Source organism: Tamandua tetradactyla, chromosome 2 (assembly GCF_023851605.1).
Source record: "Tamandua tetradactyla isolate mTamTet1 chromosome 2, mTamTet1.pri, whole genome shotgun sequence".
Classification (NCBI taxonomy): domain Eukaryota; kingdom Metazoa; phylum Chordata; class Mammalia; order Pilosa; family Myrmecophagidae; genus Tamandua; species Tamandua tetradactyla.
Window position 1 is genome coordinate 190,733,474 of NC_135328.1, and position 25,157 is coordinate 190,758,630.

Below are 25,157 nucleotides of genomic sequence, written 5' to 3' on the forward strand. Positions count from 1 at the left end.
GAGAAACGCAGTGTGTGGACCCCAAAGGAGAAGTGCTGACTGTGGAGGGTTCTGAGCTGGTAGCTCAGGCGTGGCCTAACCTTCATCAAGCCAGGTGTGGTGGGAGGCAGGACAGAGTCCTCAGGCACCGTCCACTGTCCAGCCCCTGCTTCCCTCCTTCCTCTCTTCCTTTCCCTGCTCCATTCCTGGTTCACTCTCCTGAGGGGGTGGAGCCTTGCACCCCCTGTGGTTGCCTTGGCCAAGTATGGGGTCAGGAATAAGTGATCCCCTGAGGCTGTGACGTGAGTTCAGGAATGTGGGGTGAAAGCAGGAAACTTGGACTGGATCTCAAATAGACAGGCTGGTGTTTGGTGACAGGGGAGGAATTTCTCTGAGCGCCTCAACTTTGATTGTTTCCCTCTCTCCCAAGAGAGCGTGGAGAATTGAGTTTTTGTTGCAGAGTGAGAAACTGAGGGTAGACCTCTGGCAGGACCAATCAGCTTCTAGGAAGGGACTAAGACATAATTACGTGGGAAAAGCTGCCAGGAGATCTCATGAGAAAAGGAGGAAGAGGTGGGAGTTATGGGTCAGCCCTGCCTCATGCCACTCCCTGACCTCGGATGGGGAGGGGCATCAAGGCCTAAGGATCCCCTTTGTGACTTCAGCTCTCAGACCTCCAGGCTTGGGACTGGGGTGCCTCATCCCCAAGAGACCAATGCTAGAGCCCCTTTCTGGTTCTGGGCCATAGGGGGGCCTTTTGCCTCTCTCCTCCCTTCTCTCAGGCTAGGGATGGGGGCCCTGCAGCCGCTCCCTCCCACCTGGGCTCTTTGCATGGGGGTTGGGCTGAGACAGCCGCCAGAGCCACCCACCTGCCCGCGGTGTCATGGCAACGACTCTGCCCACGTGGACGATGAGGAAAGGGAGGAGAAGAGTGGAGAGGAGGCATCACGACCGTGTTGATGGGAGGGGGCTCTCAGGGCCCTGCTTGCTGGACCCTCTGCCCCTCCAGCTGGGCCTCAGCCCTGGCATCTCTGCCCCCTGGCCCCCAGGGCAGAGTGGGGCTGGTGTTCCAGCCCTGGCCTCAGGAGGGTGCCTGTCCTTGGATGTCCTCGGCCTCCTGCACTGTGGGATGTCGGCCCCAATGGGGGTCCCAGGGGAGCTGTGACTTTGGCAGGTGTAAGCCTCTCCCTCTCTCCCCAACCCACGAGTCAGGATGGTGCCTGGGGCTGAGGGGATGAGAGCCCGACCTACTTCTCCATTTTCTCACTATTTTTCAAAAGGAAAATGACCCAATTTCCAGCCAATCGGACTGGAGCCTGTTCCCAGGCTGATTCTCTGAGCCCCCCTACCCAGGCCTCAGCCTTAGCCACGTGCAGGACCCACTTTCTGAGGGAAGCAGTTACACTTGTGAAGGGGTCTTTCCCTGACATTCCATGTCAGGCTGGGGCAGCAGCCTTCCCTGGGTGGGGCAGGGATGCACCAAAGCCCGACTGACCCTACCTCAGCCTCCCTTTGGGCAGACTCTGCTTCTTTTGGCTACTATAGACCTGGGCACCCTAAATGTCCTGTCTGCCATCCCCATACACTCCCAGGATGCATCCTACAGAGGGGCAGGAAGGGCTCTGGGCAGGGTGGGAGAAGGGAGCTGTACCCCTGGCCCTCCCTCTCACCCTGCCCTGGGTGGTGGTGGGTTGTCTTCCCAAGCTGTTCCATTTCCTCGTGAAAACCACTGGAGAACCAGTGCTGTTTGTCTTCTGTCTGTCTGCCTAGCAGCCAAAGATCCTGCCAGGGCTAGAAGGTTCTGTCTGTACCTCTCTTCCCAGGCCCCTCCTCCTCTCTAGGATATTAGTCTGGGCCACAGAGCCCCCTCCCTCCCGCAGCTATATTGGCCTGGGCTGGCTTGGGGGGTGATTAGGGATTTAATTATTTAGTTTCTCCAGCTCAGTAGATTAATTCCATCCATCACAGGCAGGCCGAGGCTTCTTCCCCTCTCAGGGCTGCCTGGCCAACCCCAGAGAGAGGGATCTTCATTGCTCAGCCGGGCCTAGTTTTGGATCTGGGAAGAATGGATGAAGTTCTCACTGGGGGAGGATCTGGGTATGTGACATTGAGCAGATGTGGGTGCCTAAGTGATGTGAAATGACAGGGCGTATACCTGTCATGTGGGGATAAACATTGAACATGTATGTAAGGTTTTGTAGCTGTGAAGGCTCGGTGTGAATAAACAGGTCTGTGCACGTAAGCATCAGTGCCCATTGGGTGAAAATTTACATGTGCATGAACTCTGGGGGATCAAGAATATGTGTGTCTGTGTACATGATGTGACAGGGACTATGTGAGTCATATAAAGTGGTGCATGGATGACTGTGTAATTTGTCTCCAGAACACATGTGTATAAATTGGGAATGAGCAGTTTGGGGAACATATATTCCCATGTGCAAGGGAGGAATGGCAGGGGTGGAGTTTTCTTGAGACTGGGCACTGGGTCAGGGCATGGTAGGGTCCTCCTGGGAGCTTCACATAGCACTGTGATCAGAGAGCCAGGCTTCTAATTGCTGAGAGTATTGGGCCCGGCCTCAGACCCATATTGAAGTCCTTCTTTCACCACTTGTGTGACTTTGGGCAGTTTCTTTATGTTTCTAAGCCTCATCTTCCTCATGTGTAAAGTGGTACTTCCTGCATAGGATAGTTTAAAGACTGCATGAGAAAATGCATATCAAGAACGTAACATAGGCATTAAAGAGCTAAACCTTAAATCTCAGAGTTGAAAATCAACTGAGGTTGTCTAGTCTGAAATGTGTTCTGTGCTTGAATTCCTTCTGTATCATCCTTGAAAGTGGTTCTCCCATCTCTGCTTGCATGCCTCCCTGGATGGGAACCTCATGGCTGTTCAGGAAACCCATGTCAAACTGGACCAGCTCTATCTGCTGGGGAGGGCTGCTTTAGCTACAGAAGGTTACTTCCCTTCAGTCTTCTCTCATTTCTTCCCCTCTCCATATGCTTCAACCCTTCTAAATAGCTCAATCACTGACTCTGAACTTCTGGGGCATCTACTGTATGCCAGATATTATCCATACAGACCTATCCATAGATCAGATGAATCCTAGACTTCTCAGAGCTCACAGCCTGCTAACAGAAGTAGGGGATCCAAGAGGAGAGAAAACTGTTGTGCCCAGGACTTAGGGTGAGGGCACTCCTAGGAAAGACTTCTTGGAAGAGAGGATACCTGAGCATTGTGAGAGGGCAGAATTGGGAGGAAAGGCTCTCCACACACAGGGACCTCACAGTCTCCTTCTTCCTTTCCCTACACCTTCCCCACTGTGTCCCTAGTTCCTGCCAACCCCAGAAATATAGAGAGGATGCTCAGACACCCCTCAGGTTTGAGCAGAGCTAAGTAAAATTTCAGCTTGAGCTGAAGGGTGGGAGGTGTCACCATGTGAACCAGGGAGTCAGCCAACCAATGAGGCTTTTTGGGGTCCTGGGTGTGCCCAGCCCTGTGTTTGACTTCCCTATGGGAGAGGCCCAGAAGGAGGAGATGGGCCTGGTGTTGGCAACCCTTGTTCCAGCTCAGAAGGGAGCTTATAGGATAGTGTGCTAGGCCAGAAGACAGTTCTGAGCTCTGGCTCTGGTTGGGAGACCTGACACCTGGGTCAGAGTAGGAAAGCCTGTGGGCCTGGCTTGGCAGAGAGACTCCAGTTCCATGGGCTTGAGCCCTGTTGTCCTCTGGTGACCCAGGCATGCTCGGGTCTTGCGGCATTCTTGAGGACAAGGAAGCACCAGCACAAATCTTATAAACACATACAAATGAAAGAAGGCTGTAGGGTGCAAAAGTTGGGAAATCAACCTATGGAGACATATGTGTAAGTTGTTCTGGAAGGTCAGCTTTTTTATTCATTGCCTTAAATTTAGAAGGTAGATATGATTACCCCTATTTTGCAGATGAGGAAATTGAGGCTCAAACAGATAAAACAAGTTGTTCACGTTCATGAAGGTAGGTTGTTATGTAACGACAGGTGGCAGGTAACTGTCTCTCCAACACCCAGCAATGGTTTCCCTGGACTTTTCCTTCCAGATTCTTAAAGTTGGGAGAGAGAACACCAGCCCTGGCTGCATGGGGTTCTGCAAATTAAGTACCTCGAGTTCTCTCAGATGCCACCATCTTTGACCACCAGGACTGCTCTGCTGTCTTTCACAGGCTCAGGATGTGGGAGGTCTTCAAAAGGAGCCCAGGCAAACAAACTTGTAGATATGTGAAACAAATGAGTTTCAGAGTACCCATTTCAGATCCAAACCTGACTCAGATATGACTACAGCCTTTATGCAGGGTTGTCTGAGAAGCCTCTTGGAGGCCCTGTTTCCAGATCTCAGGCACTGTGCTTGGCATTTTACCTGTGTTATCTTATTAATCCTCACAATATCACAATGAGAAAGGGGCTCTTCTTACCCCCTTTTGAAAAATGAGGAAACTGAACTTGAGAAAGCTAAAGGGACTTACCTAAGGTCACACCTCTAGTAACTGGTGGACTTGGGATTTGAACCCAAATGAACAGCTTAACTTGAGATTCAGACTCCGTAGTCTCTCTCACTAACTGTCCACGACCAGAGTCCTACAAGAGTTCTGGGCCTGGGAGTTCCTCCCTCTTAGCAGTGGGCAGGTATGATTTCATCAAAGAAGGCCCTGGAGACCATCACAAGGGGGAATGTGGACATGGTCTGAGAATTGGTTCAGCTGTCAGAAAAGAGGAGGTAGCTGAGAATGGGCAGAAAGTAGTTTGCCAAGGCTGTGATTGGGGGCATCATGGGGTAAGGCCTGTTTAGCATGGGGTGCCACCTGAATTGCATCTCAGTGTGCCCTTAGCAAGAGGAAGTATGGACTTCGCTGCTGATGCATCTTGGCCACACGGCCCCAGCTGGGAGAGGATCTGAGGCCCAGCGAGTCTGAAGAGACCTGCTGGGGGCTGGGTGGTGGACTCTGCACCCTTCTCCTGAAGCTCAGCCTTGGAGCCCCTCCTCTCAGCTGCACTTTTCTTCCTTTTACCATCCCTGACTCCACCGGCTGCTTTGAACTACATAAAGGGGCACACCTGCCAGTTGAGAGGGGCTAGATAAGCAAAATGAGCAGGATTGGGTTTAGAGTTGGATTTCTAAAACCAAATCCTCCAGATGCTCTGCAAAGCCTTAAGAGGGAAAGGAGTGGAGGTCCTTTCTGTGGGCTGTTGTGTCAGCAGTAAAGTGCATATGGGTGGCAAGTGAGTAATAAGCATGTTTTGAGCAACTGTTACATGCTAAGTTTTGTTCTAGACATTCAGGATTCTGCAGCAAATGAGACAGACCTAGTGCCTGCCCTCTTGGAGCTTATGTTCTACTCTTGGGACACATATTATAAACATGTAATAGACAAAGAAAATAATTTCACGGAGCAATAAGTGCTATGAGGGCAGTGAAACAGGCTGATGTATAACATACCTGGGGGATGGGCTCGATTTTGGTTAGAATGAGTGGTCAGGGAAGGCCTCTCTGAAATGAAGGAGGAAGACATGGGAATATCTGGGGCAGAGCGTTCCAGCAGAGAGAACATCAAGTGCAAAGCCCCCTGAGGTGGGATTTTCAAAGAGATTATAGGTGGTATGGGTTTTTCACAGACTGAACACTATGCTATAGGTCAGAAGATGGATTTAGACTTGGAACTGCCTAAATGTCTTCAGTGTTTGAGGACAGTAAATCTGCTTTTTGGTAAAATTTCTACCCTAAGCTCCTAAGAAGAGTTAATTACATAAAATAAAGTAATAAAGGTGAATGAAAGAGACCCCAACCTCCATCCTTCCATTCTCGTTCTCTTTCCTTCTCTGTTCTCTAGGTCAGTGGGAGTAGGAGAAGGAGTATTTTTCCTGGGGTCCTAAGGAGTAGGTATGGGTATAAGGCATGCTGAGCCTTCAGTAGGGCTAGATGGTGGGTTTGGGGGAGGCCAGCGCGGCCCAGTTGCAGGGGTCTTGCCTAGAGTAACTGGGCAAAGTCAGCATCAAAATGGTCAGAGAGGCTCAGGTAGAACTGGATGCAGGAGCAGGCCGGCAGAGGGTGGGGGCAGGGAGTGCCTACCTATGGCAAAGGTGAACAATCAGGAGTGTGAGTGTGGGCTGCAGGGCAGAGGCTCTGGGTTAGGATACACAGTGACCAGCCCTTTCACAATGGACATATAGCCCCAGCCACCCAAGCTACTGTCCAGACAGGGGATGGTGGGTGGCTTGGCAGGCAAACAGGCAGAATCCTGGCCATACTGGTTAGTTCAGCACAGCACAAGGGAGTGGGTGGGGGAAGCTGGAACTTTGGGATTCCAGGGGCACACATGGCTCACCCATAGGCATAGTGGAGCCCAGCCTACATCAGCAAAATGAATGCTAGACCTCACTTGCTGTATGTTCTGCATTGTCAGAAGTGGTGTGTGGTTGACCTCAAGGGCTCAGTGTGGGGAGATAGGATAGAGCTGACCCCCTCAGCACGAAAGCACCTGTATCCCCTTACTGCTGCCTGGACCATGATGTCTAGCTTGTAGCCTTCCCAAATAGCTTCCCGAGGGAGAAGTCAATCAGATATTTGAATTTGGAAATCTTCATCTTTGCTCAAGGCATCATTTCATGTCAACTACTGAGATACTGGCCCTTGTCAAACACATCTGCAGTCAGATGTGGACAGTCTTGAGTAAGAGCGTCTTATTTTTTTTCCTAGCAGAGTACCTTTGGTCTGCTATGGCTGGCCCAGAGAAATTGAGTGACCTATCCTAGATTGTGTTATAAACTGATGGAGAAAGAAATAAAAATAAATAAATATTCAGCATGTGCCAGGTATGGTGGTAAGGGATTTATATGCTTTGCCTCATTAACCATTACATCATTAACGCCTTTAATATGGTTCTAATGTTATTCCCATTTTACAGATGGGAAAATAGGTTATAAGAGGGGCATCACCTGCCCAAGTATATACAGCTAGTAAGTGAGTGAAGAGGGATTTGAATCCAGATAGCCTGACAATAAGAGTCCGCACTGAAAACTGCTTTAATCCAGAGAGTGCAAAGTGCCTAGGTCTTAAGAAAGAAAAATCAACGATTTGCCTGGGTGCTGGGGAAGAGATAGAGAAAACAGTTCTTCTTCTGCAGTCCTCTTCCTTCCCCCATTTTCCATTCTTTTTCTGGAAGGTAATTGCTTGGGGCAGTGACAACCTCCTGGTGAATTACACAGCTGGCTTCCCAGTGAGATTTGTAACAACAACCCCGCCAGCCTGGCAGCCCCCAGCAAGTTCCGGTTTAAGAAACTAATTGCTGGGTTGTGTAGTTGGTGCTAAATTGGGTAATTTCTTGGTGACGGCATGTGTGCCACTTCTTCCATTCCCACATAGATTTGAACTACATCAGAGCAGAATTTCTTATGCATGGCAGCTTCCCAGACTCCTTTGCTTCCCACCTTCCAGCCAGCCACAGGTAAATTGCCAAAGCCGCTGCTTCTCTCTGTGTCCTGGGACAGTAGGTGGGTGACATGATGCAGTAAAATGGGGGAAAATAACACCCAGCACCCAGATTTGTTGTCATAGGACTTCAAGAAGCTTCCTTTATTTTGTGCTTATCCAACCTTGACCTTGAAACAAACTCAGTACCTTCATAAATTGGAAAAGGCTAAACCACACTCTGGTTAGCTCTAAAGTATGTGGGTTTTGTGAGGCCTTTATGTTTGTTTATTTGTTTTACCAGATTCATTTTCATTAACATGTTTACCTCAGAATGGTGTTTAATAGTTTGACTTCTCTGAGCTGGGATCACAGGTAGGAGAAAAGTTGAGGCTTTGGTCAGGCAGCGCTGAATGCTCTTGGGCAAGCCGATTACCTCTCCAAATCTCAGTTTCTTCATCTGTAAATTGGGTGGGGAGGATAATATCTATCCTTTGAAATAGTTGTGGGGATCAAATAATATACCATAAGTGGAAGGATCTTGTTCCTTGGTAGTTTTGCATTCAATTACCAAGCACCTGCCTTATGCCAAGCATTGCTCCAGGGGTTTAGGATAATGCAGTGAAGAAGAGGAATAAAATCCCTGCTCTTACATGGAGTTTACCTTCCAATGAGAGAGACTTACAACCTCAGAATTGCACAGATTTAAAATGGTAACAACGGTGAGAGCTATACAGGTATGTGGTCCTTGAGAGAAAATAGCAGGGAGATCTGACCTAGTCAGGGGAGCCAGAGAAAGTTTCCCTGCGAAAGTGACAACTGGGCTGAGATCTGAAGGGTGTGTAGGAGTTAGCAAGGCAGAGGTGGGAGGAAAAGGCTTTCTGGACAGGGAAATAGGCCCCATGATGTAGGGGTGCATGGGACTGAAAAAAGACTGGCCTGGTTGGAGCAGAGAGAGCAAGGGGAGCCTGTTGTGAGAGGATGTTGGAAAAGTAGGAAAAGCCAGATCTTTCAGGCCTTGTGGAACAGGTTAAGGTTTTTTATCCCAAGCACCACAATAAGTCAAGGAAGAGTTTTAAGCAGAGAAGTGACATGATCATATTTTTTTCAAAATGATCGTTTGGATTGGAGCAGGGTGAGAATGGAAGCAAAGAGACTAATCAGAAGACCCTTGCAGAAGTTGAGGCTGCCTATGATATTCTGAGGTGGTTGGATTATTAGCAAGGATCTTGGTTGCAAGTACAGAAAACCTGACTGACAGTGGCTTCAATAAAGATGAATTTATTCTTAATCACATATAGGCCTGGAGGAAGGTAAATGGCTATATTGGTTCCATGGCTCAGTGATGCCAGGACTAGTTTCTCTGCAATTCTCTAGGTCTTTCCCTCATGGTGGGAAGAGAGCTGCCATAGCTCCAGGTATCATGATTGTAGTCATGCCAAGGAGAGGAGGAGTGGCATTTGCAATCTTCACCCTTTTTAACATGAAGTCAAAATATTTCCCAAGCACACTCATCAGAACTTTATGTATATTTTAATAGCCAAAATGAAATCATATGGCCTCTGGTTACAGGCAAGGCTGAGAAAGAGAAAAGGAGGTTGGGAATGAGTTTTAGCTAGTCATCCAACAATGATTTGGTGGATATGGTAATAAGTGGGTAATCTGAGATATTTTTAGGAGGCAAGCTCCATAAGACTTGATGAATTATTAGTCTCCTCCTCACTTGTTTTTCCTAAGCACATCAATAAGTCCCTCGCATTGATTATTTTTAGTAGTGGGGTGGGGACAGGGTGTGTGAAGGAATGTGATCCTAAAAACATAATATATAGGACAAACCCAGGTACTGATTAAATCTTTTTGCTAGGAAATCCATAAATTGGATACCCCCTTCCAGTAATTTGGATTTGACTATATTGCCTACTATTTGGACATTGTGGATTTGGAAATCCAAAATAAAGGCTTTACATGAAGGATTGCATTGTATAATCTTTTAAAGTTTATAAAGTGATTTCATATGGATTTGATATTCCATCATTTGATATTCTGATCTAATTTTCATAGGTGAGATAGGTGAGCAGGTGTCATTAGAGAGGTTGTCCAGTGTTACACCCTTCTGATCTCAGGCTTGTGCTTTCTCCACTAGATAATACTGCCTTATAGGACATGGGAGCCTAAGGTTATGGAGTCTATTGGTGGTTTGTCAGGAGAGGGGCAATTACAGGGCCCAGTTCCTTTGAGACTGGATTATCAAGAACATGGATTGTTGCCAAACAGACTGAGGTGTGATAGAATCTTGAAAGCTCAGCAGCTTGGCAGCAGCGCCTGTACAGGAGTTGGGGTGGGGAGCACCTGAAGTGTCCATTATTGGAAAGCTCACTGTGAGGTCCAGCTCGATATGTCCACCAGCAAAGCAAGTGGGCTGGTCTTGGCTTCTGCCAAAGTGGCCCTTATTTCTTGTGAGTCTCAGACCCAGGTCCTGCCTGGGACAAGAAGAGGAAAAGCATGCCAAGGAGGAAGGATCAGGCAATCAAAGCTTCTTTCCAAAGCGAGGGTATGCTTGGCCAGATGCTTTTCCAGTGGCTGCTTGAGAGGCCGTTTTGGTCTGACATCACCTCTGTTTCCCCAGAGAAGGGCACTGGAGGAAAAGGATTGTTATCTACAGCAAGGCAGTTGGTATCTGTGAGGTCACCGCAGTCTCTCTCCAGGCAACATATCCAGCAGCTTCTCCAGTGCAGACCACAGGGTGGGCCAGGGGCTGGGCATGTTTCATCCTTGCCTCTATGAAGATTCCCAAGAGACTCCACAATCTTCTTCATTGTCTCACATCTCTGAGTCAGGAAGTTCTTTCTGCTGTCTAACTGCATCTCTTCCTCTACTATTTCTCATGCCTGCAAAGCTAGCTCATCTTCCTGACATCCTGTGTCTAATAATGGTATCATTAGTCTTCCAGTCACTGCTGTGGAAAACTTCAGAGTCGTCTTCCTTTCAGACTTTCTTTTCTTCCCAGTATTTGCCAAACCCTAACTGCTGGAACTCTCCCAGCCCACCCCTCAGAGTTTCTTATCTGAGCACTTTTGTGCCTGCTGTTTCCTCTGCTTGGAATGATCCCCTCCTCCTGCCACTTTTATCTGCAGAACACACAACCATTTATTATTCTATCTTGAACATCCTCTCCTCTGGGAAGCTTTCCTTGACTTCTCCTTATTGAATATGGTCTTGCACACATTTAAACTAGCCTAATACTTTGGTACCTCTTTCAAGCATGGCCATTCATTCATCTACTTAGTAAACACTTATTAAGGATCTTCTTGGACAAAGGCCTGCACTAGGTGCTGGAGATCAAGAGATGAATAGGATTCTGAAACAGACCATTTCAATGCTGAAACAGAAACTGAAACAGGCCGTTTCAATGCAGTGTGATGGTTGCTTTCAGAGGGGTGGGGGTAGGGAGGGTGCAGAATGGAGGGTGTTATGGAAGCCCAACAAAGGGGCATAACCTAGAATAAGAATACAGAAAATACTTGAGGGAAGGTGAAGATTAATATGAGTAAGTGTTAACCAAGAGAAAGGTATGGGGTCAGGGAAAGGAGATTCTGGAGAAAGGGGCAGCTGTACAAAAATACAGGGGGCTAAAGAAACTCTGAGGGGTGGGCTGGGAGAGTTCCAGCAGTTAGGGTTTGGCAAATACTGGGAAGAAAAGAAAGTCTGAAAGGAAGACGACTCTGAAGTTTTCCACAGCAGTGACTGGAAGACTAATGATACCATTATTAGACACAGGATGTCAGGAAGATGACATCTGTTAGACTATAAGTCCCTTGAAGACGGGGACTGCATTTGAATTACCTCTGTACACCTCTCACTCAAAGTCTTGCTTGTGATAGCTGCTCAAAAAATGTTTGTAGAATGGAATCACATTTAAGGGCGATGAAAATGCAATGGCTCAGCACCATAGACAGATCACACAGACACCTGCAGTTGGAGGTAGTCCAACCTGTGAGCTCATTTGCATGTATTTGCATAATGAAGCCAGCTTCATTTCCCTGGGGGTCCAAAGGCTCTGCATCAAGAGGGATCCAATCAGTCCTGGTTTGGGGGGCTGGGAAGGAAGACTCTCAGGGCCCAAGATTAGTCCTCTGAGCACTGTGGAAGAACTTTTGCTTACCATCCTTTTTTTTTTTTTCCATCAGGAGCCAGTGGTCCTGAGCCTTCTGAAATTAGGATTCTGCCTGGTGGTGGGGACCCTGACACTAAGGATGGGACACCCTAGATGGTGAGTGGTAAGAAAATCTGAGAGATGGGGAAAAAAATCAGGTTCTCAAGTCATAACAACTCAATATTTGAATCTAAATTCAGAGTGACTCACCCACTTACAGGCTTTGTGACCTTACCATTTTAAGCCTTAATTTTTTCATGGGCAAAAAGTGGATAATACTTACATTCCAGGATTTCAGAGGGGTTAGAAAATATTAGGTATGCATAGTACCTGCTACATAACAAGTGCCCGGAATTATTGGGAGTTGAGCTGAGCAAGATCTGGAAGATGCCTGAAATGGGGTGGGTCTGAGGACATGGTGGTGGGGAGGGAGGGAGGATGGGAGGACGAGTTCTTGGAGGTGCTGCTGTCTGGAGTCTTTGAGGCTGCCATCCCTTCCTAATCAGCAGATGGCTCAGGAGCCTGGTCTGGGATGCGGGAGGGAGCTGTCTGCCAGCTCCTCAGTCCCTGTCCTTCCTGCTGACACCCCCTCCTGCTGTAGCTCCTGTCCTGGCAGCTTATGGAGCCCTGACCGGTGGCAGCTCTTGCTGAGAGCTGACCTCTCTGTCCTGTAGCCTTGGCAAGCCTGGGAGGGGGACCAGGGTACTGGTTTCAAAGCTTTCTCTCCATTATCTCATTGCCCTCCCACCTCACTATTCCTGGGAGGCAGAGACTCCTGGGCTCCAATCCTAGGTTAGGATTTTTTTTGGGTGGGGGCAGGGGCTCATGGTCTGGGAATCGAACCCGGGTCTCCCACATGTCAGGCGTGCATTTTACCACTGAACTACCCGTGCACCCCTTGGTTAGGATTTTAATGCTGCCTCATATAGCCAACTTTCCCTCCACGACTCCATCCAGGGGAAGTGAATTCTTCCCGGGCAGGGTTGGTGTGAGGGTGGGTGGAGGTAAAAGGTGAAAGGACAAGTTTCATTGCGGGAATGTTTGGAACCCAGAGGAAGAGTCATTTCAGGTTTTTCTTCCTTGTTCAGTAATGGGAGAAGGAAGAGTGAGCCTGCAGCCAAATGGAAGGAACAGGATATAGAAGGAAGGGGAGGGATTTTTCCTGCTAAATGGTCCTGGATATGTGGATTTGGATCCAGTGTTCTCTTTGGTCATGGCTGCTGGGAGCTGTGACCCTGAGTCCTGGCTCTTTGCAGCAGTGGCAAGTGGGGGCAAGGAAGTACATCTCAGAAAGCTAACTCACCTAATGACGAGTTTCTTTGAACATTTTTGTGTGTGTTTGGGTATCTTTTCAATTTTGCTAATCTAAAAATTGTTAAAAACCCATTTGGCTGAGGGCTTTACCCTTGTGAATAAGAATTCACCAAATTTGCCGCATTTGATGAATAATGGAATTATTTTTGTGCTTTTGTGAGTGTCTTTTTCTATTATGACTATTTTAAAGATTTTGGGGCCTTTTGTGGAAAGATGGTACAATTAATTGCAGTAAATTGACATGCATTATCTAAAGGTATACAGTTAATACCTAATAAAAGATGGTTCTCGGTGAAGTGGCTTGTGGCTTAGTCCAAATTCCTTTTCTCCCTGTATTCCCAGGAGGTTCCTGGGGCCTGGCCCCCAACATTATGAAGAGCCTTTGCTGAGGCCATGAGGGGTTACCATGGCAACCGAGGCAGCCATCCCCGCCCAGCCCGCTTTGCTGACCAGCAGCATATGGACGTGGGCCCAGCTGCCAGGGCCCCATACCTGCTGGGCTCTGGGGAGGCCTTCTCCACTGAGCCCCGCTTTTGTGCCCCGAGAGCTGGCCTGGGACACCTTTCTCCTGAAGGGCCCCTGAGTCTGAGTGAGGGGCCATCAGTAGTTCCTGAAGGAGGGCCAGGGGGGGTTGGGGGGGGTAGTAGCACCTTCCCCAGGATGTACCCTGGCCAGGGCCCCTTCGACACCTGTGAAGACTGTGTGGGCCACCCACAGGGCAAGGGGGCCCCCCGCCTGCCTCCCACACTCTTGGACCAGTTTGAAAAGCAATTGCCGGTTCAACAAGATGGCTTCCACACCCTACCATACCAGCGAGGTCCGGCAGCGGCAGGGCCTGGGCCAGCGCCAGGGTCTGGCACTGCCCCAGAGCCCCGCAGCGAGAGCCCCAGTCGCATCCGGCACCTGGTTCACTCTGTGCAGAAGCTTTTTGCCAAGTCCCACTCTTTGGAGGCACCAGGAAAGCGGGACTATAATGGGCCCAAGGCCGAGGGAAGAGGTGGCTCTGGGGGAGACAGCTACCCCGGCCCGGGCTCTGGAGGCCCCCACTCCTCCCACCACCACCATCATCACCACCACCATCACCACCACCACCAGTCTCGTCACGGCAAGAGGAGCAAGAGCAAGGACCGCAAGGGGGATGGGCGGCACCAGGCCAAGGCGGCGGGTTGGTGGAGCTCTGATGACAACTTGGACAGTGATAGTGGCTTCCTGGCGAGTGGGCGGCCTCCTGGGGAGCCTGGTGGTCCCTTCTGCCTGGAGGCTCCAGATGGGTCCTACCGGGACTTGAGCTTCAAGGGGCGCTCAGGCGGGTCAGAAGGCCGCTGTCTTGCCTGCACTGGCATGTCCATGTCACTGGATGGACAATCAGTCAAGCGAAGTGCCTGGCATACCATGATGGTCAGCCAGGGCCGGGATGGATACCCAGGGGCCGGGCCAGGCAAGGGGCTCCTGGGTCCGGAGGCCAAGGCCAAAGCCAGGACTTATCACTATCTGCAGGTGAGGCTTTGGTGGGAATGGGGGTATAGGGTCCTTGGCTCTAACTGGTGTTGTCACCCAGGGAGCAGTGGGAAGGGTTGGTGGGAACCCGCTGTCCCAGTAATGGAGGCCCTGAATGCAGGCAGACTCTGCATTGCTTCACTGTGTCTCCCTGAACAAAGCTCTTCCTCTTTTGGAACCTAAGTTTCCTCATTTGTGCAATGAAGGGAGCCTTCTATTCTGACATTGTATGTCAGTGCCAGGAAGATGTCCCTTTGGCGCTGTTTTGGACAATCTGTGCTGGTCTGTTTTATGGGGATGAAGGGAGAATGAAGTCGAGGGGAAGCCAGGACAGGACAGCATGGTACCGCCTGGCTGTAGCTTCCCTCGAGATTGGAGGTTGGCAATTAGAAAGTGGTTCTCCTGCCCCAAGGCCTTTCCAGAGCTCTTTCTGCTGAAATCTGGGAGGTCCAGATGTTGTTTGAATATAAAGGTCAGTTATTTCCAAAATAGCTGTTGGGGTTTGTCATCCTATGGAACGTATGTTGGGACAACCCATGAGGCTGTAGGGGAGACCCGGGAGTCCTGTTCTATGGGTTTTCTTAGGCTTGGGGCCACACTGAAACCTGAGTCCAGATATAATGCCTCGGCAGAGCCTCCTGGGGATAGATGGAATGCTGTCCATGTCTTGTCCCACTACCTCTATCGTGTCTGCAGGGGAGGTTAGGAGCTCTGATCCCTTCTTCTCATGGATCTTTCGTCCCAACTCATCCATCGCAATTGTCCCCTCTCCATCTTCTTATTGAGGTCAGGTCAGGGGCTTTTTTCACCATCAGCCTTCTTCCTCTCTGCCTTAGGTCACTCATGTTCCTGACATGTTTTCTTGTGTCCTCCCATAGTTTTAAGAGGAAAAGTTGATACAAGTCTGGAGGTCCAGCAGACATAGGGTTATCACTAAAACTTACATTCCACAAAGTTAATCTGTATTAATTCATTCAATGAGCATTTCCGGGGGCTGTAGATACAAAGGTGGAAACAAAGATGCTGCTTGTGAGGCATTTAGAGGGGAGATAGACAACTAAAGAGAATACAGCATGATGAGGCTGCAATAGGAGAGAACCCCTAGTCATTGTGGGAGCACTGAGGAGACATGTCACCCACCTGGGTGAAGGTGGCTGGTGGGGGGTTAGGAATGGCTTCTAGGAGGTATGTCCCCTGAACTGAATTTCAGGGGAGGAGTTGGAGTTAGTCAATGCAAAAGTAGATTAAGGATGTTCCAGGAAGAGAATACAGCATATTCAAAGCTATGGAGAATTAAGACTGCATGTACTTGTTGCTATCTTTTGTCACTTGTCACTGGCCTTGCTGGTAAGTTGTTCTCATGTTAGGGCTCTCCTGGGGGTAACCCATGAAAGCCCAAGGGGGCAAGTAGGAGCACACTGAAAAGTGGGAGGGAGTGGCAGACAGGAGGATGGAGACTTTGGAGATTCTGGACATTTGGGTTGGCCTTTGAATGACACTCCCTGACTGGGAATTGAAGGGTACAGCTAAAGAGGTCAGGGGATGGACTACCCACTCCTCTACTCCCATCACTGAGCCCTTTCCATCTCAGAGCCTTGCTGCTACTCTGCTGTTCCCTTTTGCTTCTCCAGGGCAGCCCTGACTTCCCTAGGGGCTTCCTTTTTAACATGCACCTCACAGTGTCCTGCAGAGGAGCAGGGAGCTCTGCAGTGGCTGTGGAGTGGGAATCCTGCAGTGTGACAGAACATGCCCCGGTGTCCCATCTGCTGGCCATGACTCTCCACCTGCTTTGTAGTTCCTCTCTGTAGAGTATGGGGTTAGGGAATGTTATATCCAGGATCTGGGGTTCTGGTGCATTTTAATACTGGGAGACCTGGGCCTATATTGGGGAGGACCAAGGGACTGCAGGAACCCTACAGACAGCCTCCTGCTCTTCTGCAGCATGGGGGACTGGTCCCATAATACTAGGCCTCCTTGTTGGATTCCCAACCCCTTGTTGAGACTCTGCTTTGCTCACTCCAATCCACCCTTCAACCCTCTTCCATAATCCCCATTTCTATCCTGAGCCCTTTTTCCTTCATGGAGCGCTCTTCTCCCTGTGCCCTTGTTTTCTCCCTGTACTTCTGTCTTCTGACCAGGTCTTGTTCCTCACTCCAGATTCCTTTATGGAACACAGTTATTGTAAAGAACAGGGTACATGGGGTAGAGATGGGAACTCTGAGGGGGCAAGGGCTCAGGGTGGGTATAAAGGTTTGGGGAGGGATAGAGCCTCTGGGAATGGGGCAAGGCAGTGGGACAGAGAACAATGTGAGACCAGGGACCTAAGGATGAGAGAGGCTGCTATGAAGCAATCCTAAAGCGAAGGGACAGAGACCATTCATTCCTGGGTCTTTGTTCTCACACTGATCCCTGTCCCTCACCTAGCCCCATCCACAGGCATATTGAAATCTTTGCCACCACCCCACGCCCTCTTCCCAAGCCTGTACCTCATTTTTCACAGTGCAGACCAACCCTCATGGACTCCCTTGGCTTCCTGTTACCATGACTGTAGCTCATCTAGATCCCAAGCTACCCTCATCCCCTTCCCTCCTGGCTCAGAGGAAAAGACAGGGGTCTTGAGTCCATCTTCTTTGGTCCCCCTCCTTCCATGATCTGTCTTCTCTTTGCAGCAACCCCCTCCATATGTAAAAATTATCTTTATATTTAGTGGCTCTTTTCCTCACCTTGAAAACATGCGAAAACCTCTCCCATTCTAAAATGCCATGACTCCTTCCACCTCCTTTCTTCCCTTCGTACCCAAGTTGTTAGATTATAGACTTTACTTCCCCTTCATTCTCCCCCTCACTGTGGTCTGGCTTCCACACCCACTCTCTGAAATGCCTCTCTGAAGGGCCTCTCCAGAGCTATCCTCAAAAGGTACCTTTCAATGCTAATAATAATAATAATAATAAAACATTGATTGACTACTTACTCTGTGCTGTGCACTCTGTATCGACTCATTTGTCTCTCCTATCAACCCTATGATGCAGGCATAACTATCATTACCAATTCACAAACCAGGAAACTGAGGCTTAGAGAGTAATCAGTTTTGCTCAAGAGATGGTGCCAGAATTTGAACATTTATCTGTTTAACTCCTAATCCTGAGTTACTAACCTCTGAATGCACTGTGGCATTTGACATTATTGACTCCTTTATTCTTGAAATGTGTCCTGTTTCTATGACATGGCATTCTCCTGATTTCCCTCCTACCCTTCTGCCCACTCCTTCTCAGGTAACTTCACAGGCTTCTCTTTCTATGGCAGTCCCTTTTTAAATGTCAGTGGATCCCTCCCCACCCCTTTTCTCCTTCCCCTTGGGCCATCTCATTCATTCTGATGGATTCAGTGACCATCCATGACTCCCACATCTCTGCCTCTAGTGCAGATCTTCTCACTGAGCTCCAGAACCAAATATCCAGCCATCTGCTTGGCAGATTTATGTGAAGCTCAAGATGCTCAACCCTGAACCCATCACCTCCTTTCCAAACCAGTTTCTCTGGGATTCTGTGGCTCAGTGAGCAACGGCACCATCCCCCAGGTCCTCAGCCAGAAACTTCCCAATCATCCTTGACTCCTCCCCACCCCCTCAGCCCCCACGTCTAATCAGGCTCACTGATGCTCCTGAACATCTCTCATTTCCATCTCCTCCACTTCCCCCTCATTGTCATTGTCTTAATTTAGGCCTCATCATCTCTTGCCTGGAAAACAGCATCGACCTAATTGCTCTCCCTGCCACCACTTGAGCCCTTGCCCGGCCCCTGGTCTTCTGCAATTCATTCTCTACTTGGACTGTTGAGTGCTCATTCTGAAACACAAATCTGATGTCACGCCCCTGCTTAAAATCCTCTGTGCCTCCTCGCAGAAGGGAGGGATGGGTTGGAGGATTGGGAATGTAGGCATGTTGAGGAGATGAAGGAGAAGGAGGGGCAAAAGGTGACTGAGGGCAGGTGATGCTTCAATTCTGGGGATCAGATTGACACGGCCACCATGGCCTCTGATTTTCAACCTCTTGGCCCTGCCCTGCTCACCCCACAGACTAGGTAACCTTTTGAGTGACAAGCAGTCCAAGGAAGATGAGGAGGTGAGGGAGGGTTACGGCTGAGACCTCAACTCCTGCCCTGCCTGCATTCACAGCGGGGTGTGGCGTACTCGAGCTGGGGCAGAGAGTATCCTGCTGGCTAGAGGGAAAGAGGATCCTGGCGTCTAGACTTAGTAGGGACCAATTTGAGAGACAGAGACCCCTGTCCCTGCAGGTGCCACAAGATGACTGGGGGGGTTACCCAACTGGAGGCAAGGATGGGGAGATCCCCTGCCGCAGGATGCGGAGTGGCAGCTACATCAAAGCCATGGGGGACGAGGAGAGTGGAGACTCAGATGGCAGCCCCAAGACATCTCCCAAGGCAGTTGCCCGGCGCTTCACCTCTCGCCGCTCCTCCAGCGTGGACCAGGCCCGGATCAAGTAAGGGAAAAGAGGACTGGGGCCACGGTGGGAGGTGGTAGGGCGGGGCCTGGGAAGTTGATACCTGGTCCCTGCAGGAGATGTGTGTACAGTGGAAATCAGTGGGCACCTAGCCCTGCTTAGGGTTTCAGTGGGGTGCCTCACTCTGCCCCAGGTATAGGAGGAGTCTTTGGTGATAGTCCCTTTTGGAATGCCTCTTTGGGGAAGTCTCTTTATCAGGCTTCTGGGGGGGATCTCTGCCTGGGGACTTTTGGGGAACAGAACCTGTTCAGGGGCCCCAGTGCTATTATTCCCCCTCCCCCATCTCCTAGCTGAGTTCTATTCTGACTCTGAAATCTTGACCTTTCCCAGCTGCTGTGTCCCACCCCGGATCCACCCCCGGAGCTCCATCCCTGGCTACACCCGTTCTCTCACCACTGGACAGGTAGGGAGAGGCCCAGGACAACTAAAGGAAAGGGTGGGAATGGAGATTCAATCCCATGCTGAGCCCAAGCCTTAAAAATCAGAGGATCTGCCCTTGGAGAAAGCTCAGAATCTGGTTCCAGGGAAGCTGGGATTCCTGGAGCAGACTCTGGGGATGGAAATCTCAGAGAATCTCATCCTTAAAACTTACCAAGGATCCTCAAAGTGATGAGCTTGTAAGGGCAACACCGGTTTTCTGAGGTTCCCCAGCCTTATCCTGGCATCCTGGCTTCCCACCCACCTCCATGCAGAAGGTGGGATTGATCTGTACAGACAAGCCTTAGGCAAAGCTGAGGTCTCGGGATCTGAGTGATTTAGGCTTGAATTCTGCCTCTACCACCTCCACCCAGCACGACCACCAGCAAGACACCTTACCTCAAAACACTTCTATTTTCTCATCCTAAAAGCAGAATGGTAGTAATAAGAGGAGTTTTTTGAGGGTTCAGTGAGAAAATGTATGGGAACACAAGGTGCCTGGCCCAAACTGGTATTTTATGAATGTGGGTTCCATATTTATCTACCTTAGTTTACACTTAGAAATTCATATCTACCTTTGTCTGCACTTAGAAAACCTTTTTCCTCTTAACTAAACTGGGGCAACTGCAGTTTAGTAATTGAACAGGAGATTGGTTTGAATTCCAGCTCAGCTACTTACCAGCTGAGTGACCTGGGGCAAGATACTTCACTTTTTTGAGCCCCACTTTCCCTATTTAAAAATAGGCATCATAATGGTGTTCTTGGCACACAGCCAACACTCAGTAATGGTTAGCTATTTTTACTGCTTGCTGAGGGGGGAAAAGGCAATGCAAAAAAGCAATGCTAAAGACTGTCCACACTGGCATCTATTGTTTTGCTTGTTGCAGTCTCTGGGTAGTCCTTTGTTCTATTTCCTGAATCAGGGAATCTTATTGGCTCAGCCCTTTCTTCACATCACACCAGCCAATGCTGTTAAACCCATTAGTTAATGCTCTGTCCTCATTTTACTTGGCCAGCAGCAACATCTCACATAGCTGGTGATTCTCTCTTACCTGGGACACTTGGCTTCTAGGATACCACACCCTATAGAACCCCAAGTTCTCTCCCTGGCTGTTCAGTTTCAATCTCTATCATTGGATGCTCCTCAATGCCCCAGGGTATAATGCTGGAGTTTTCCAGGGCTCGGTCCTTGGATTTCTCTCTACACTCACTCCTTAGGTGATTTCATCCAATTTCATGGCTTTGAATACTATCTAGAGCCTGATGACTTCCACATGTATGTCTTCGGTCCAGACCCTCCCATGAACACCAGGCATGTCTATCTAACTCACCTGGATGTTTCATAGACCCCACAAGCTTAAGATGTTTGCTGATACCTATCCCCCCCCCCACCCCCAAAAGAAGTCCCAGCTCCAACCCACTGTCTTCTCTATTTCAGAGAATGCCAACTTTATCTTTCCAGAAGCTCAAGTCAAAAATTTAAAGTCAATTTTGACTCCTTTCTTGCTCTCACATCCCACGTCCAATTCTTTAGCAAATCCTATTGGTCCCATCTTCAAAATGTGTCCAGAATCCAACCACTCCTCACCACCTCCACTGCCACCACCAGGTCTGAGTCACCATTGTCTTTTTTTTTTTTTTTTTTAACTTTTTTATTGTCTAGTATAACACGTATACAAAGCAAAGAAATATAAAAAAGCAATAGTTTTCAAAGCACTCTTTCGCAAGTGGTTACAGGACATATCCTAGAGTTTGTCATGGGCTACCATACCATCGTCTCATATTTTTCCTTCTAGCTGCTCCAGAATATAGGAGGCTAGAGAGCTTAAATATTTTTTTATCATCACAATTGACTTTTTTCCTTCTTTTCTTTGTGAAAAATAAACATATATACAAAAAAGCTATGAATTTCAAAACACAGCAACCACAATTAGTTGTAGAACATATTTCAGACTTTGACATGGGTTACAATTTCATAATTTTAGGTCTTTACTTCTAGCTGATCTAAACAACTGGAGACTAAAAGAGATATCAATTTAATGATTCAGCAATCGCATTTTTGTTAAATCCTATCTTCTCTATATAACTCCACCATTACCTTTGATCATTCCATACCTCTCTTTAGGGTTGTTCGGGCTGTGGCAATTCTAAATTTTTGATATTGAAAGAGTCTGTCACTAATATGGGGTAGGGAGATGGAACTATCTGATGTTCTGTAGAGGCTGAGCTAGGTTTCAGGACTTCTCTGAACCAGGGACCATCTGGAGGTTATAGGTTTCTGGAAAGTTACTCTAGTACATGGAGCCCTTGTGGAATCTTATATATTGCCCTAGGTGTTCTTTAGAATTGGCTGGAATGGTCCTGGTTGGGGGTTGGCAGGTTATGATAGGTAACAAGGTCTACCTGAAGCTTGCATAAGAGCAACCTCCAGAGTAGCCTCTCGATTCTATTTGAACTCTCTATACCACTGATACTTTATTAATTACACTTCTTTTCCCCTTTTTGGTCAGCATGGAGGTGTTGATCCCATGGTGCCTGATATGGATTCATCCCTGGGAGCCATCTCCCACATCTCCAGGGAGACTTTTACCCCTGGATATCATGTCCCACGTCGGGGGGGGGGGCAGTAATTTCACTTGCAGAGATGGGCTTAGAGAGACTGAGGCCACATCTAAGCAACAACAGAGGTCCTCCAGAAGTAACTCTTATGCATGCCTATAGGTAGTTTAAGCTTCTCTGCTACCTACATAAGCTTTACAAGAGTAAGCCTCCTGATCGAGGGCATGGCCTATTGATTTGGGTGTCCCCAAAAGTTTGACCCAGTATCAGGGGATTCCTGGATGGTAAGGTTTAATAGTTCTGTATTCCTTCTCCCCTCTCTTAGGGGACTTTGTCAATACTTTTTGATTATCCGCTTAATATGCTCTAGGTTGTGTCCAGGCATTACAATAATCCATACAAGATTAAAAGGCCTCTTTCTTATTCTGTGCTCCTTGTGTTTCAGTTGTTAAAATGAGCTATACAGATAGGTTGAATCAGATTATGCACTACAGAAAATTTCACCATTGTCTTCTGTCTGGATGATTACACTACCTTTTAGTTGCCCTCCTACTTTTGCCCTTGCTCCACTTTATTTTCTCTCGAGATAGCCTGTCTTAGTTTTCCAGAGCTGCTATCAAAAATACCACCCAAGGGGGTGGCTTAAACATTGGGAATTTATGGTCTCACAGTTTTGAGGTTAAAAGAAGTCCGAAATGAAGATATTGGCAAGGCTTCCTTTCTCCCCAAAGACTAGCGTTCTCGTGCTGGCTGCTTCCAGTTCTTGGGGTTCCTTGGCTTTCCCATCGCAATGTCCTTTACTCTCTGTTTTCTGTGACTTCTGGGTTCTCTTTATAAGGCCTCCAGTGATCCAGATTAAGACTCACCCTCATTCAGTTGGGCCATACCTTAATTTTAAATAACATCTTTAAGAGGTCCCGTGAACCCTCAGGAATGTAGACTAAGATTAAAAACATGTATTAGTTGGGGTACATAAATCAACATACCACACAGCTACAGTAATCATTTTAAAGTATAATTTCATTCACCTTACTCATCTGTTCAAATCCCTCATTGAACTCAGAGTAAAAGTCAGGGACTTACTATGACTTACAAGGCCAGCATGATTTGGCCCCAGCTTCCTCCCTGAGTTTCTCTTCTAACACTGTTCACCTCCCTCCACCCTGTTCTTGCTGCACCTCAAACAAACCAGGCATGTTCCAACTTGAGAACACATAAATTTAATCAGCTCTTCCCTTCTTACATGTACCTATTTCCCAGTATTTTAGTCTCACCTTATTTTTGCCACTCCAAATCAATCCTTATTATTATTGTTATAGTACTTGATTATATTTACTCACATATTTACCTTTCCCCCTCATTATACCTTTCCTTGGTAATTTTTTTCTGTGAATGTTTGTTAGTAGTAAACTTCGTTTTTAAGTGTCTTTATTTTACCCTCACTATTTAGTACAGTTTAACTTATTATGCAATTCTAGATCAACATTTATTTTCTTTCAATATTCTGAAGATATTCTTTTGTCATGTCTTCTGTTGTTGCTGCTGAGAAGTCTATCAGTCTAATTGTCTTGCTGTGTAAGTAATCTTAATTTCTCTCTAGTTCTAGTTTCTCTTTGCTTTTAGTGTTTTTCAGTTACAATGATGTGTGTGTGTGTGTGCTCTCTGAATCTGAGGATTCTTGTTTTTCATCAGTTTTGGGAAATTCTCTCATGATTACTGTTTGCATAGTATATATATTTTTCCATTTTTTTACTTTCAGCCTATTTGTGCATGTATGTGTGTGTTTGGTGCACAGTCTGGGACTTGAACCTGGGTCTCCCGCATGGAAGGCAAGCATTCTACCACTGAACCACCCATGCACCCTCCCTTTTTGTGTTTTGCATCTAAGATTTGTCTCTTGTAGTATGTAGTTGGGATGTGCTTTATTTAAAATCCAGTCTGTCAATCTCTACCTTTTGAAAGGGGTCCATTCATAACAAGAGAAAAACAATTCATCACATTTATCTGAAAATGTCTTTATTTTGACTTCATTTTTTTTTTTTTTTTTTTTTTAAGAGAGAGGGAGGAAGGGAAGGAAAGACAGAGAGAAGGAAGGAAGGATGGAAGGAAGGGAAACATCTTTAAACATTTTCTTGTTTTATTGTATTTTGTTTGTTTGTTTGTTTTTTACATGGGCTGGGGCCGGGAATCGAATCGAGGTCCTCCGGCATGGCAGGCAAGCACTTTTGCCCGCTGAGCCACCGCGGCCCGCCCCTTGACTTCATTTTTGAAGGATAGTTTTGCTGTATCTAGAATTCTTGATTGACTTTTTTTTTTTTTGGCACTTGGAATATAGCATTTCACTGCCTTCTGGCCTTCACTATTTCTGATGAGAAACCAGCCATTAATCATATTGTTATTCCCTGTATTCGAAGAATTGGTTTTCTCTTGCTGCTTTTAAGATTTTTGTCTTTGAGCATTCTGACTATAATGTGTCCGGGTGTGGATCACTTTGTGTTACCTATTTTGGGTTCATTTTGCTTCTCTGATCTGTAGATTATTTTTCATCAAATTTGGAAAGTTTTTGGCCATTATTTCTTCAAATATTTTTTTCTGTCACTTTCTCTCCTCACTTCTTCTGGAACTTCCATTACATGTGTGTTGGTAGCTTGATGTTGTCCTGTAGGCCTCTGAGATTTTCATTTTTTTAGAGGAGTTATGGGTTTGCAGAAAAATCATGCATAAAATGCAGGGTTCCCGTATACCACCTTATTATTAACAATTGCATATGTGTGGTACATTTGTTACAGTTGATGTAAAAACATTTTTACAATTGTGCTATTATCTGTAGTCCATGGTTTAATTTAAGGGTACACTATTGTGCAGTTCCATGGATTTTTAAAAAATTTATCCTAGTAACATATATACAATGTAATTTCCCCTTTTAACTGCATTCAAAAATATAATTTGGTGCCATTAATTAAGTTCACCATGTTGTGCTACCATTACCACCATCTGTTACCAAAACTTTTCCATCATCCCAAATTTTTCAATTTTTTTCTCCCCTGTTCTTTATACTGGATAATTTCTACTGATAACTTCAGTTTACTGGTTATTTATTCTGCTTAGCTGTCTTGTGGATTTTTCAGCTCATTTAAGGTATATTTCAACTCCAGAATTTCCATTTGGTTCTTTTTTATAATTTCTATCTCTGTTGAGATTTTGTTTTCATGAAGTCACAGTTATGCTTTCCTTTACATCTGTAAACATCATTTCCTTTAGTTCTTTTTTTTTTTTTTTTTTTTA

The 25,157-nt window shown here is 47.3% G+C and overlaps 1 protein-coding gene across 1 annotated transcript in view; it reads left to right on the forward strand.

Moving 5' to 3' along the window:
* Positions 1 to 1,058: 1,058 nt before the first annotated feature.
* The window catches only part of DLGAP3 (DLG associated protein 3), a 50,245-nt gene continuing 26,146 nt past the window's right edge, over positions 1,059 to 25,157 (forward strand). Inside the window, exons 1-5 of the mRNA XM_077137168.1 lie at positions 1,059 to 1,155; positions 11,601 to 11,683; positions 13,223 to 14,377; positions 18,670 to 18,875; positions 19,227 to 19,299. Of these exons, the coding sequence (XP_076993283.1) occupies positions 13,274 to 14,377; positions 18,670 to 18,875; positions 19,227 to 19,299 (1,383 nt within the window). The 5' untranslated portion in view covers positions 1,059 to 1,155; positions 11,601 to 11,683; positions 13,223 to 13,273. The remainder of the gene's footprint in view (positions 1,156 to 11,600; positions 11,684 to 13,222; positions 14,378 to 18,669; positions 18,876 to 19,226; positions 19,300 to 25,157) is intronic.